The sequence below is a fragment of the Danio rerio genome, chromosome 25 (genome assembly GCF_052040795.2).
Source record: "Danio rerio strain M-AB ecotype USA chromosome 25, GRCz13ab, whole genome shotgun sequence".
NCBI classification, from domain to species: Eukaryota; Metazoa; Chordata; class Actinopteri; order Cypriniformes; family Danionidae; genus Danio; species Danio rerio.
This window is the reverse complement of record NC_141045.1, coordinates 11,850,001-11,866,093: the sequence shown is the minus strand read 5'-3', so window position 1 is coordinate 11,866,093 and position 16,093 is coordinate 11,850,001. Positions and strand designations below refer to the sequence as shown.

The 16,093-nt window shown below is 32.6% G+C and overlaps 1 protein-coding gene across 2 annotated transcripts in view; it reads left to right on the top strand.

The window, feature by feature from the left end:
* lrp5 (low density lipoprotein receptor-related protein 5) overlaps positions 1–16,093 on the top strand; it is a 127,145-nt gene that overhangs the window by 18,565 nt on the left and 92,487 nt on the right. For both annotated transcript variants that reach the window (NM_001430956.2, NM_001177458.3), the window contains 2 exon segments: positions 10,022–10,222; positions 14,253–14,472. In NM_001430956.2, coding sequence (NP_001417885.2) covers positions 10,022–10,222; positions 14,253–14,472 — 421 coding nt within the window.

Here is a 16,093-nt window from a genome sequence, read left to right as displayed (position 1 = left end):
GTATTCTCTGAAAGAGTGTACTTGCGTTGTGACGATGTTATATCGTCATTCTGGCATTATATAATAAATTAATGGCATAAAATGACAATAATATCGTTTATCGCAATATTTTTGGTGCAATATATCGTACAGCAAAAAATAGATATTGTGAGTGGCCTAGGTTTATGGCTACATCCCCTTTTAAAAATGTTATGTTTTCGTACAAATTAAGTTAAAAATAGTTGTTTCCTCGAGTGATCAAGCTGGCATTGGAGGTGAATTTGAGTGAAATCTCCTTATGAACCAACCAGTAAATAACCTTGTTATATTATTATCTTGTCAGTGATTCATAGAGTCAAATATGATGACTCTCAATTTTAGGAGACCTGTGGTGACTCACTGGCACCTTTTTTCCACAGAGGAGCTCGACAGGACACTTGCAAGCTGGTTTTCCTTCTTGGTGGTTGCTGATAAAATAACCCTCAAGCCCAAAATTGCTGCAGTGTTTGCTTTCAGATAACACCAAATCACATATCTTGCACTGTTTAGTCTCATAAGACTACCTGCTTAGTGAATACCAGCCTGGGCAGAAAGCTGAGATCACGGAACAAGAGAAAAAATGCCATTTTAGGGCCATCAAAATCTCAAAATAAGGCAAGAATAGCTTTTGCTCATACTTGAGGTACAGACCTCTAATCACAGGTATTACACTTTGGTGTTCAACTCATCCTGCAAAATTTATGTGACAGACATGAATGAGACGTGAAATCATGCGGTTTGTTGAGGAGAGGTGTGTTATTACTCTTTTCCAAATGATGCGATTCAGACTTTTCTTCTGGCAGCTGATAAATTAAGGGAGAAAAATCCAAAAGTCCAAATTATACAAATGTCTTTAACTTTTCCTTCTCACAGAGTTTAATCACTTTTTGTACTTGTGTAAAGTCTGGCATAAGTTAAAAACAAATAGGGTTGACAAAAAAGCCTGACAAAATAATTTTAAATGTAATTTTAAGAACATTTTAAATTTATTTTCAATTTAATTTTGTATGTATTTATGTTTTTTTATTATTATGATTATTGTTGTTACTTTTAGAATTTTTACTTCGGCTTTTTTTTTTTTTTTAGAAAAATAGGTCATTAGTTAATGTTAGTTCATGCATTTACTAACATTAAGTATGGATAATCTTGTAAAGCATTTATTAATCATAGTTCAACATTAACTAATGCATTAATAAAATTGAAAGTTGTGCTTGTTAACATTAGGTAATGCACAATAAGTTAACATGAACTGACTTGAACTTATGTTATTTACTTAACGTAACCTAAAGTTAACAAAGATCTAATAAATGTATTACTAATTGTTTGTTTATGTTATTACATTTTTTAAGGTGTTACCGTATTAAGTTCTACAGCAATATTAAAATGCTCCTAATTTGATCTTGTTACATTTAGAATATTTTAATTCATTCATATGAAGACAAAAAAAAAAAAAAAAATATATATATATATATTAGCCCCCCTGATTTTTTTACCCTCCTGTTTATTTTTTCCATAATTTGTTTAACGGAGAGATTTTTTTAAACACATTTCTAATCCTAATAGTTTTAATTACTCCTTTTTAATAACTGATTTATTTTATCTTTGCTATGATGACGGTAAATAATATTTTACTTAATATTTTTCAAGACATTTCTATAGACCATTTCAACGTGGTTGATGTTATTGGCTTATGATCATTTCCTGTTTGTTGTCAAACTATTTCATAACTGCAGCAAGAGGCAATTACATCAAAACTTAAGGTTAAAACAGCTGTCATTACATTATTTATCAGTATGTGTCTCTTTTTGGATTCTCAAAAGCTGCAGAGATTAAAAATGTAAAACAGGAAATACAGTGGGACCATTGTTTTTGTTTACATCCTTCAAAAGGGTCTATACAGCTTAAAGCAGGGGTCACCAATCCTGGTCCTGGAGGGCCGGTGTCCCTGCAGGGTTTAGCTCCATCTTGCCTCAACACACCTGCCTGGATGTTTCAAGTATACCTAGTAAGACCTTGATTAGCTTGTTCAGGTGTGTTTAATTGGGGTTGGAGCTAAAATCTGCTGGACACCAGCCCTCCAGGAACAAGTTTGGTGACCACTGGCTTAAAGTGACATTAAAAAGTTTAACTAGGTTAATTAGGTTAACTAGGCAGGTTAGGGTAATTAGGCAAGTTATTGTATAATGATGTTTTTTTTCTGTAGACTATCAAAAAAATCTATATCTTAAAGGAGCTAATAATTTTGTCCTTAAAATGGTTAAAAAAATGAAAACGGCTTTTATTATAGCTGAAATAAAACTTTCTCCAGAAGAAAAAAAATATTATCAGACATACTGTGAAAATCATTTCCCATCATTTGGGAAATATTTAAAAAGAAAAAAATTCAAAGCGGGCTAATAATTCTGACTTCAACTGTATGTAAAATATGTAATTTTTACATTGATGGATAAAATATATAATGCAAACCAATAAACAGATTGAAAAATGTACAAATAAATACTACTCAAAGAAGATCTGCACAATATGTAGTTTCAGCATTGATATCACAGTGTGATCATTCGCAACAGTCACATCGCAGAATATGCAATGTTGGGTTTGCATTATAATTTATCATCTGCATGTGTTTTCGATGCCTGTGATTGTATAATGACTTTAAAAACTTTCAGGTATAAAAAATTGCACCATTAACTAGGATGAATTTGATTAAATTTATTCAATTTCTCTACTTAAATACTATTAGACTCGGAAAACGATCAAACACTTTATTTCAATCGCATTTTAAAAATATTTATAGATTGTTATGCATGAAAATACAACACATGTAAAATCAGAAGTGCACTGCTAATAGCACAGCAACGAAAATGTGTCGGGCGACCGCAAAAATTGTATAGATTGTTTTTTCAGATTTTATGGAGATGCACTCCCACTGCTGAATCATCCCAACTTATCTTACATTATAAATTCTTTCCAAAATAGAGATATGAAGTCAAATAGTAAAATTTTATTCACATCGCAATATATCTCGCAATATAAAAAATATTGCAATGTTCGATTTTTCCAATGTCATGCAGCCCTACTCAAACTTTTAATGAATCATGTGAAACTTTTAGCTTGGTTTTTCTAGAAAATGTTGCATGGACAGTCTAGTAAAGTTCCTTTTAGCTTACTAAGTGTTCATCACTTAAGAATTGTACTTATCACATTTACTTTTTAAAATAAGAACTTAAAGACACCTCTATCACAACCTGAATGTTTTTAGATTGATGCTAATATCCTTTAACTTGGCAAAAGCTCTAACCTATAAATCAGAAAAGAGAAAACAGTAGGCCTGTAGTAGATTGTGTACAACATGAACTCTGGATCATGCTCATAGTTTGGAGTTTTCCATCTGAAACTGCTTTATTCTGCTAATATTTATCTTTCAAGACTTTAACATGTCGTTATATTAATAGCGTCACCGTGAACATCAGAAACCCGCAGCTGTTTCTCGATGGTGACACGGTTCCTGCTAAAGCGGCACGCTGGTAAACCACAGCAGGACGTCCCAAGCCTCAGCCCTCGCGCCATATAGTCATTGTGTCTGCATCTAATGACATCATATGTCCTCACCCCCTGGAAGTTATTGACTGCGACGTGAGTGGCACTTGCTGGCACATGTTGACGGGGTGCGAGGTGCCAACTGGCGGTCCCCGTGGACACGTCCGGGTGCCAGAACGAAGGGCAGACATTTCCGTTGTTTCCTCTGCTGTTCATTCCCCAGTGAGCGTCACATGTGCCTCTCATTTAGCGCGATGAGTTCATGAAAAACTCTGATTATTTAGAGAGCGAGCGCCTGGATTGTTGCAGGCAGACAGAGTGGATTACTAAGCATGTTTGTTTAGGGAGGCACATTTGCTGGTAGCGAAAATGCACAGTCATAATGTGTAACCGTAATTATATTAATGAGGATTTAAATTGGACTTATTATGACCTTTTTAATAAGATGTTATATAAATCTTTCATGTTCACAGTATGTGCTTGTGAATAATCAGTTAAAGTACCTCACAGATCATTTATTGTAGTCAAATTTAAACCTATTTGGGTGTTAGCAAAAGCAGGTTGATTTTGTGCTTGTCCCTTTGAATGCTGATGAGCTCCTGCTTTCCAGAAGAGGGCGGAGCCTTTTCAGACTATTCTGACACTTTAGAAACAACAAAACAGCAGGTTTTACTTGGCCACAATGTTAGAAACTACCAGTAGTGGAGCACAGGTTTCTGTTCAAACCAGCCTCAACAGTTATTTAATGACATATATAGAAAGAGATCATAGCTTTTAGACTGCACCAGGACATTTCTGAACAGTTAGTGGATGAATGTTTGTAGTTGTTGTGGAGTTAAGTGCCAGATACTTCCTCAGCTAGCATGTTACTGCTTTGTTTCTTTGCAATTAAGGCTGGGCGATAATTCGATAACGATGATCATCACAATATATACAATTGTAGTTGAATTTTCCTCTATTTGTTAAATATTTCCCAAATGATGTTCAACATAGCAATTAAATTTTCACAGTATGTCTGATAGTATTTTTTCTTCTGGAGAAAGTCTTATTTGTTTTATTTCGACTAGAATAAAAGCAGTTTTTTCATTTTTTAAACACAATTTTAAGGACAAAATTATTTAAAACAATATTTTTTCCAACTGTCTACAGAACAAACCATCGTTATACAATAACTTGACTAATTACCCTAACCTGCCTAGTCAAGTTCACTTTAAGAACTGTATAGAAGTGTCTTGAAAAATATCTAGGGAAATATTATTTACTGTCATCATGGCAAGGATGAAAAAAAATTATTCATTAGAATAATAAAAATTAAGTTATTAGAGATGAGTTATTAAAACTATTACGTTTAGAAATGTGTTGAAAAAATCTGTACTCTGATAAACAGAAAATGGGGGAAAAATAAACAGACGGGCTAATAATTCAGGGGGGCTAATACTTCTGACTTCGACTGTATGTTTTTTTTTAATATACCGATAATGACAGTTCGATAAGTGTTTGATAATATTTACACACTATGCGTAACAATGCGCAGACATTTTGCAGCCTGCCTTTCCGGATGCCGCACGCAGTATACAAGTTTACAGCCATACAGTGTTAGTTGGAGGAGTAAAAAACAAATAAGGTAAAAAATGTCACAGGTATTGTTGACAAGAAACGTCACTAAACGTCAGTAGTCTGAAGCCACTGTATTTTTTGCAATCCAACACAAAACAGAGCAACGTGCATTTCATCATTTAAAACAACACCACCCTTATGAAGATGCTAAGAAATTACAGACCCAAACAAGTGTTGGTAAACGTGAACCATCTACAAGCATCAGCGCAACTACCCAGCAGAGTCTCATGTCCTCATTTTCGAAAACCGTGCTTTCTGAGAAAAAAACCCATGAAAAGACAGATGAAAGATATGACAGACAACACAATCTTTATGAACACTTGATGCTTGTTGGAAACTGCAGGCTGCATTATTTAAGTGCATTTATTACGACATTGATAGGATCTTTTGTTGTCAAGCTTATGTTTCCTTTTTATCATTAAGATATTTTCTTTGAAATCTGCAATACCACTGTTGTCCCACATCGACGGTAAAACAACCAGCCTTTATATATTTAAGGGACATCATCACCGAGGAGAAATCAGATGCTCAAGAGATGATCTTTAAAATAATGACATATTTAAAATGCAGCATATATATGACAGACGTTCACAACAACAGTGAATCATTAATTAAATCTTTATTTTCCACATAGGGAAACGTCATCCATGAAGCGCTTCGAAACAAGTCTGCTGCTTTAGCGCCAAAACAATCCATTAAACTATTTTCATGGTTTCAGTTTAATTTGCTTAATCAAGCAGTTTGAGCAGCAGGAGCTGGACAGTCTTTACAAACTATACACAGCACTGATCGTACTCCTAGATTACCTCAGAAGAATAACTCGTTCTGAAGGATGAGAGAACAAACTTTTTGTGGTTGAATGGAGATGGAAAGCATTTCACAAAATGTGTTAAATTTTACAAAAACTGCACAAAGGGATTGTCTTGCTGAAAATCCTTAAAAATTGATAGATATAGCGTGATAATTTTTTTGCCATATCACCCAGCCCTATTTGCAATTAAACATTACAGTATTTTTGCAAATTTTTTTTCGATTTTTTAGAAAATATCAAAAGTCTTTCAGCTTTCTATATCTTAAATAATAAATGTGCGTTTCTCAATTCTGCTCACGATTTGAAGAAAAAAATCTAATAGCGATTTTAACTAACATGATCAATATTTAGGTTTTAAATGCAATTTGCTACTATTTAATATAAGACCTACATATTTGATGTTGTGGTTATAACAGAGGCAAAGAAAGACCAACATAATCACAAAGTGTGCTGCTGTTTTTTTGAAAATCTCTTAAACATGGTTGCGTTTTTTTTATTATTTTTTTATTATTTTTAAATAAGGTTGTCAGTTAAGAAAATATCTATAAATAAAAATCTATAAATAAAATGATATTAAATCTTAAACTTTTAAGGCGCCAAACACACTATAAATAATGTTACATCAGTAAAACTCTGACGATAACAGACATTAAGGTTAAACAATGACAGCAAATGTTTTTTGACATTTAAAGTGCAAGATCAACAAGAAAACCTTCACATTTAGATTGGGTTTCGTTTGTCACATTGTTCAGGGTAATTTGCTTATGAACGGTCAAAAATTATATGCTTGTTAGCATGTTTGATAACATAAAAAACATGCGAATTAAGCAGCGTTTCCATTCAGCGAGTCAAAGCAAACAAAATCGTCACTGCCTGATTAACTAGGGACAAATATCAAAAGTCTAAAACTGAATTTGCTGAAGTAGGAGAAGCCGCGTCAATCTTTCTTCATTTAATAAATGACTTGCGCCTCAGAGCGCAATCCTGACATGCAGTTAACGCTCGGTGGTGTTTGAAGGTGTGAGACGCGGAGCACAGACAATCTTGATTCTGGAGGTCATTAATAATATAATAACACTAATACTTAAACGGTAAGGTGTTTTAGAATAACCAAAACAACATTTCAGATGTTTTACAGTGTGCTCAGCCTGCTGGTTTGTCTATTTACACACATTGTCATCATCACATGATCTCTTATCACAAAATCACATGACCTTTTTTAATGCACAGACTGAAATTTGTGCGGTAAAAGTGTTTCCATCGTAGTTTATGCGCTTCTTTTCTTATCGGATAAAAAGTTTATCCTACACAGTTATGCAAATCCGTTTTTTATGAGCATTTTCAAAATTTTCATGGCGTTTCCATCAACCGGTTTTTTACGCGCTTATGCAAAACACGCATAAAAATAAGTGGATGGAAACATAGGTAGTGATACACAGTGATGTCTGCTTGTCTCCTCCAAAAGCAGCTTCAGCAGACACTGTGTGATGTTTTAAATGTTTGTAATGTTTTTGCGGCAGATGGTTTTTGCGAGTCGCTTTCTGTATGTCCAAAACCAAAAGCTTCAGTTAAAGCAGAATGACTGGGATGTGCAGACGTCTTTCCAATTCGGCGCTTGCTTTCGTGACCGTCACCTAGCAACGGCCGTAAACAAAACAGCAGCTCGATGACGCAAGCATACCGGGGTTCAGAAAGAAAAAAGACAGTGTGAACACAAAACATCCAAGGAGGTGGCAAGGGGAGACATTCGAACTTGCGTACGGTCCAGGCAAATAAACCAAGTGTAAAAGCACCGTTAAAAGTAGTTTTCCCAACACTATTCAATTGCACATTTGCACCAGACACGTTCTTACAATCATTCCATATGAAGAGTTCAGATGCAAAAACCAGATGCAAAGTGCCATCTGAATTTTTCTCCTAAAACTAGATTATTTCTTAAGCTCCTACGTATAAGTAATTTCCCTTTTATGTCAATTAATACATTATTTTCATTGTCTTTTAATGTGTAATAAGTGAACATAAATAAAGCAATCTCAGAAAAATGCTTATTTTAGAAGACAATTTCAGATGGCACTTAAAGGATCAACTCGTTTACTTCTTAATGTACCAGACAATCACATTTCACTTTGTTTTCTTTAACCTTTAATGCCTCTTTTGTACAATATCCTGCTCAATATTGTTCTGTATGTAAAATTAATTGTTTAGTCTATATTAGGTTATAATTACGCCCACAAGGAATCTGCGAGCAGATTTCTGCAGATTTTTAGCCCCTTATTGATTCTGTTTATTTACTTCTGTAAATTTATATTTATTCAGTTTTTAAATTAATTCCAGTAATAATATTGACTAATATAAAAAAATTAATATGATTTGTTCACAATACAGCTAAAGTAATCTTTTCTGTCTTTTAGATATTTTATTGACCTTATTCTCCGCCGACAAGCTGGCGCAGCCATTTGAACCTTTTTGGCTCAAGACTTCCGTTCTCATTCACTTCCATTCATTTTTAGACATTAAAAACTGCTTGTTAAGCTGCTTGATGTTGCAGTTTGATATTTTATTATTATATTATTCTACTTGGTCTGTATAGTCATGCAAACATTTGTTCTTAGAGCAAGTAGTTTGATCATTTTCTGCTGTTTATTATTCCTATTCATTTCTCCCATAGGCGACTGAATAGGAAGTTCTAAAACAATCGCGAAAACAGGTGCACTTCCGCATTTTACAATAAGGTCAATATGAAAGATGTGGTTTGTTTACCAAATAAAGCGGATCTAATTGGATTTGCATTGTAAACATAAAAGTTAAAAAGGTATTATTTTAATTTAATATATCAAGTGTTTATTAGCTGATACTCTGTGAGGTTTATGAGCCAGGAAGCCTCAAAATGATGGCACAACTGGCTGATATAACATGTAAAGTGATGGTTTATTTACAGTGTACGAGAGTGAAACCCAAAACCCAGCAAAGTAGCAAAACAAACAAAAACAAAAGAACAAATAAACAACAAACAAAACGATATATGTACAATCACAATAAAAATACAAGTCACAGATCGCTTACGGCACCACAGTAGCTCGCTCGCTTGCCAGGTGAACTGACCTTGAATTGTTGTTTGGGGCTGCCTTTTAAAGGTGAAGCCCCACCCCCTTAACATAGACCAACATGCACTAATTTAAAGGTAAGCATAAACATCTGTACATGTTCTCAAATGTAGTATTTTAAACCACATTAAACCCCAACCAGTCACAATTAATCAATGTAAACTAAAATAAATCAACATAAAATATAAACATATAAACATGAACATATAGACACATAAAGACAGGTGTCTTTAAAAATTGATCTTAAATCATTCCGCATAAATCCACAGATTTTTAACAAAATTCTCAGCAGAAATAGCAAAAATGTCTGTCTGGCCATATTTATAATTAAGTGTGTATGATTAAGTATTTCAAGTAAGTATAGTTAGATTACTACTCCTGTTCGTTAGTTGTGTATAGGTTTAAAATAGCTCTTCCTTTCATCCTTGATTTTCGTATTTATGACTGTGCTTATGTATGTAGCACTGTAGTCTTGCGAGACGCTACATTTCATTTCAATGAATGTCCACACATGCAGCGGAATGACAGTAAAGCTTAAATTGGTGTTTCCATTGACTTGTTTGTAATGTACAAATTTTGTAACGAATCCAGCAGAAGACCAGAGCTCCAACAAGTGCTCTGGATTATTGCTATTTGTTGAAATCTATAACAGTGTTACAACATTCTTCAGCACATTTAATTAAAAAATAAATGAAGTTTCTCCTAGGTCATTGGTAATTCCAGCAACAATGCACATGTAATGTTTTTTATTTTATTTATTTTTTTGGCATAAAGCTTTTAAATGATTCCACCGCACTCTTCTGTATGAGAAGGGATGAATCTTGAAAAGTTTGTTGATTTTTTTATTTATTTTTTCTTCTCCACATAGGCTGGTTGTTTGTTCAAATGCCTTGTTAAAATGAGTTTTACATTGTCAATATTATTTGTTGGACAGGGTCTCCTTTGCTGCTTTTCGCCAACCGGCGGGATGTCCGGCTGGTGGACGTGGAGGTGGGTCGCTCAGAGTCTGCAGTGGTGGTCAGTGATCTGGAGGACGCGGCCGCAGTGGACTTTCTCTTCTCGGAGGGCCTGATTTTCTGGACAGACGTCAGCGAGGAGGCCATCAAACAGACCTACTACAACCTCTCTACAAACTGTAAGAGCAGCTTTTTGTGGCTTCGATGATTTCATTTCATACTTGGGGTTTTTAGTGAGTTTGAGGGGCTCTGTGGAAGTGTTTGAAGAAACCTGAAAGTAAATTATAATCTTATTTTTATTTTATGAATTATTTATGAAGTAGATTTAAAAAATCAAAACTTTTTAAATATAAATAAATGTACAACTAATATAGAAGAAAAAAGATAATTATTTTGATAAATGGGAAACATTTCTGAATTCCTGTGACCCACAATCTTAGCAAACAAATAACGACTCAAAATAATAATTAAGGCTATGATATTAGCCTTGTACTGTTTTTTATTATTATTTTTTTTTGTGTGTTTTGGTTTGGTTTATTTACTCAATTTATATGTCGTTGGTTATTTATTGTATTTATTTATTTTGTATTGTTCTACATTTATGTCAATATCCTGTATTTGATATTCATCTGCATTATTAGCAAATTCGAAAATCAATAAAAAGCTTAAATCTAAAAGAAAAAAGATTCAAAACATTTGGTCCAGAATGCTATTCTTGTTCATGTTACAATTTTTAAAATAATTTTATTCTATAAAATTTTATAAACGTTTTAAGAATTTTATTTCTTCGAACACAGTGCTGTTTTGTACAGCCAGGGATGCACTAAAAGTAATAAAATTAATCAAGAAAAAATATTAAAGGTAATCATAGAGAGTTCAAACATCACAGTGTTGTTGTCTAACTTTTCTATTTGTATTATGTCATTGTTGTGTAAATGTATCCTCATATGATTCAAAAGAGCCTCAATCATTTATCCAATATCACCACTTAGTACCACCAGACATTTACAGATTCAACCTAAACTTGGGTTTTCATTGAGTTTGAGGGGCTCTGTGGAAAATCTTGTAGAGAACCCTGAAAATAAATGTTAAATTAATTAATAAATAATTTTTAAAAAGTACTATTTTAATTGTACTTTTTTTAAGTTAAATAAATATGCATTTAATATAAAATATTAAAAAAAGATTGAAAACAAATGATCTTGAATGCTTTTTTTTGTTTCTGTTTTTTTTATTGATCTAAAAATTGTATTGTGAACACAGTACTATTTTCATTTGCCAAAAATGCACCAAAATATCATAAAATAATTGATATTAAACTTTACTATTTAAATAAATATATCATAAAACAAAAATGTAAGTAATAACAGAGAGTTTAGATAGACAAATGATTTACACAATGAGTAATTGCCTAATCTATTTATACATTCACATTCAAACTAAACTTGGGGTTTTTAGGGAGTTTTAGGGGCTCTGTGAAAATGTTTGAAGAAAAGCTTAAAAATGAATGTTCAACTAATTTATAAATAATTTAAAAATCTAAGTACAAAGAAAATAATTTTTAATGCTAAATAAATATACATGTGATATTGAAAACCCTTGGTCTTGAATGCTTTGTTTCTGTTTATTTTCTGTTTAGTTTAAAAGAAACTCCAGACACGCCTGATCTGTTTTTGTCTAAATGCGTAGTTTTTAGGAAAAGCCATGTCAATAAAGGCTTTTTAATATTTTTTCCCAGATTGTGAGTGCCTTGGACTTACTTTTGCTGTTTATTCTGATCAAACCCCTTACCCAAAAAGCACTGACACATTAATTGAGCTACCCCTGAGCACGTTTTGGTTGATTTTGGGCTCTGTGGAAGTGTTTGAAGGAAAAACCTAAACATAAATAAATAATTTATAAAATCAAAGTACAATAAATATAGTACTTTTTTAAAAGTTAGATAGATAACATTTAATATAAATAGAAAAAAAGCTTGAAAACTTTTAGTCTTGAATGCTAGTTTTTCTTTCTGTTTATTTTATTAATCTAAAAATTGTATTATTTTAAAATCAGTTTTTCTTTGAATCCTGTTTGTATAGCCACAGATGCACCAATATTATTACATATTAAATATGATCTGATATCTGACATTATGTACAATTTTTCTAAAAAATATAAATAACAGTAATAGTAAAGAATTGCAGATAGCTCAGCATTTCTTTCTACAGGTTGTTTGCTGGGTCTTAAAATGTCTTAAAATCTAAATTTTAGCTCTTTAACTAGTCTTAAATTCATTGACATTGTATTGTAGGTCTTAAATCGTTTTAAAAAGGTCTTAATTTTGCTTTGTTTAAGTAAAGCTACTTAATTTGGGCCGACATCCATTCACATCTCTATAAAACCTTATTTTTTAAGTTAAAATGTTTTTTTTTTTTATTGTAGGAAAAACACTTGCAATTTTGCATGAAAATACACTTTTTTTACATTATAACTCCCTCCCCCCTCCCCCTAAAGCATCCATATTCAGTCGAACAGGTAAATGTATTGTTATACATGAGCTAAGGCATAGAAAAACATATACTGTATTCCAAACACAAAAATACACATATACATATATCAATCAATTAACCACTAGCATGAGAGGTATTTGCTTATGCCATTGTATAGTTATATTCTAAAAATTGTAAAAACAGAACCCAAATTTTATGGTACTCCTTTAATTTGCCCTTTATACTGTAGGTGATTCTTTCCAGTGCAATGCAATGTGTCAAACCTTTCAGCCAGTGATCAATGGATGTTCTTTCAATAGAGTGCTATCAAACGCCTTACTTACTTACTTATTTCAAGAGTAAACAAGAATTGGTTTTAAAATAATTGAGGAAATTGCAATTTGCCAGAAAATCTTAATCACCTCACATTCCCAGATACAATGAAAGAATGTTCCTTTAGGTTTTTGGCATTTGAAACGTACATTCGGGATGTTTGGGTTGAACTTGTTTTGTTTTTCAGGTGTGATATAGGTGCACATTTCCCAGTTATATCGGATAATTTTAAATCTAGTATTAATTGACAAGTGCTTTGACACATATTTGGCTCCATTCTAAATCTGTCAGGTTATATTTAGGTTTGGGCCGATAGATGATGCCATCGTCCATCGCCGATGGCCAATAGACAACATGATGCTAAGCCAGCATTGCGATCCATCACCCCACCCCCGTCGCAAACCCGCTCGCGAAAAAATACACACTCAGGCCTTGTTTACACTAATACTTCTTAGTGTTAAAATGGCATTTTAGAATGGAAATGATCCACATCCACACCGTTTTACCTAGCATTTCGCATTTCTGAACAGCCCTCCGTCTGCTGAAAACGAACATCACGTGACCACACACGCAGCCACAGCCACAGCCACACACACAAACACACAGCCACACGCTGTCACTCTGCTCATACAGGCAAAGAGCAGTGCATGTCGAAGAGTTTATGAAGGATGTACCGCTGCACCGCGTCTCACTACGTTATAGTTGTTAAACATGATATTTAGACATTCCAAGTCTCCTGAAAGGTCCAGTAGTCTCTATGCATTTGCGAGACTCATAATGGCCTCAAACAAGTGATAATCTCCCGGAAATCGAGCATCTCAGACATAGAGGTCTCTGTTTAAATTTAAAAATTTATTGCAAAAAGATACAATTCACAATAGCTGTTGACATTTTACAGCAAATTTCCTGCATTAAATAAATAAATAAAAACAATTACACAATTCCTCATGATAATACCGGGCCATTACATAAAATCTTAACCGTTTAAGTCTAAAATGTCATTCTTAATGATCTTAAAAGGCTATTAAAGTCTTAAATTTGAAAATTTGACTTGATGCAACCTGCAGAAACCCTGTGTCTAACTTTTCTGTGTGTCGTTGTGTAAAAGTATCCTCATAACAATCTAAATTAATTATCAAATATCATCACTTAGTGTAGTACTACCTGACATGTACAGATAGATAAACTAAATAATTCTACAATAATTAATCGCATAATCTCATTCACATAACTGTGCATGTTATTGTTTTAAGATCAGCTCTGTTTATTCTGTCATTTATTATTGTGACCCGCTAGAGCACAACAAAAACATGCGGTATCATTATCTGGAGGCAGAAAGAAACATTTGAGGAGTGCTTCAACTGCTGTACTATTGAGGAACTGAATAGACTCCTTGTTTTTGCAGCTATGAAGGAGGCCACGCTGGGCAAAGGGCAGACGGTGGTGGTTTCAGGTCTGGATTCCCCCGATGGCTTGGCCTGCGACTGGCTGGGACACAAACTCTACTGGACTGACTCGGAGACAAACCGCATCGAAGTGGCCAATTTGGACGGCACCTCCCGAAAGGTGCTCTTCTGGCAAGATCTGGACCAGCCCAGAGCGATTGCACTAAACCCCTCTCATAGGTGAGTCTTTTCTGGTTGCGTTTAATTTTCGGACCTCTAATTGTTTTTGAACACATTTGAAAATTAAAAGTTTGTATTTACATAATATATACGTTTATATTTATTTGTTGTATATAAATACAAACGCGGACACTAATACAAAAATATACCAATTAAAAATATTTACGTTTTATATTTGTCTAATGTATATTCTATATAATTACTTTCTTTATAGATATTCATTTACATATAAAAATAAAATAAATGTGAAAATAAAATGAAATAGGTAAATAAATATACAGTTGAAATCAGAATTATTAGCCCCTCTTTAAAATATTTTTTCTTTTTTATGTATGTATGATAATATATATATATATATATATATATATATATATATATATATATATATATATAGTGCTGTCAAATCATATAAAAATTAAAAGTTTGTATTTGCATAATATGTGTGTGTTCTCTGTGCATTTTTATTATGTATATTTAAATACAAACATACTCATGATACAAAAAAATGCTACATATAAATATTTGCATATTTATTTATATATAATTTGTTTTAGAAGTAACACTTTTTCAAATTTACGCATACATGTGTGTAGTAATATTATGAGTACATCTGCCAATAAATGCTATTTTTAATGTTATTGTTGTCACTCCGATAACAAAATTAGGCTGATTTCTTTAAATTCACTAATACATAATAAATTTAATGATTTATCTATTTTTGCTTGTTGAATTTCTTCATATCCATGCTGTTTGTTTAATGTTCAGTGACTTGAGAGTTGCTTTATTTAGGCATTATTTAATAAAAAAAAAAGAAATTACAAGTTATATTTATCGGCTAATATATCTGCTATCAGACAGATATAAGTCTAATTGATTTATTATCAATCAATAATATCTGACAAAAATGTTGCATAAAAATTTGACATTTATCAGCTAATATATCAGCTAATGGCCTCCCTAATCTATTTGATTTATTATCGATTAGCGGTATCTGGCAAAAAAATAAATTGCAGAAAATGTAATAGCTACATTTATCACCTAATATATCTGCTATCGGACAACCAAAGCTAATTGATTTATTATCGATCAATTATATCTTTTAAAAAAAATGAGTTGAAAATTTTTATTTACATATATCGGCAATTATATATCGGCTATCGGACAACCAAAGCTAATTGATTGATTATCGATCAACGGTATCTGTTAAAAATATTTGCAGAAAAATTTCAAGTTACGTTTATCGGCTAGTATATCAGCTATCGGACAACCTAGACGAATTGGATATATTTATAATTAATTATGTCTGCCAAAAATATTTGCAAAAAAATTTTAAATTACATTTATCGGCTACTATATTGGCTATTGGCTTCCTAGTCTAATTGATTTATTATTGATTAACGATATCTGTCAAAAATATTTGCAGATAAACTAAAATTAACATTTATTGCCTAATTTATCGGCTACTGGCCAACCAAAGCTAATTAATTTATTATTGATCAGCAATAGCTTTTAAAAAAAATGTGTAAAAAAAGTTTTCATTCACATATATCAGCTAAAATATCTGCAATCAGACAAACAAAGCTAATTGATTTATTATCGATCTACAAAATTTGTCAAGAAA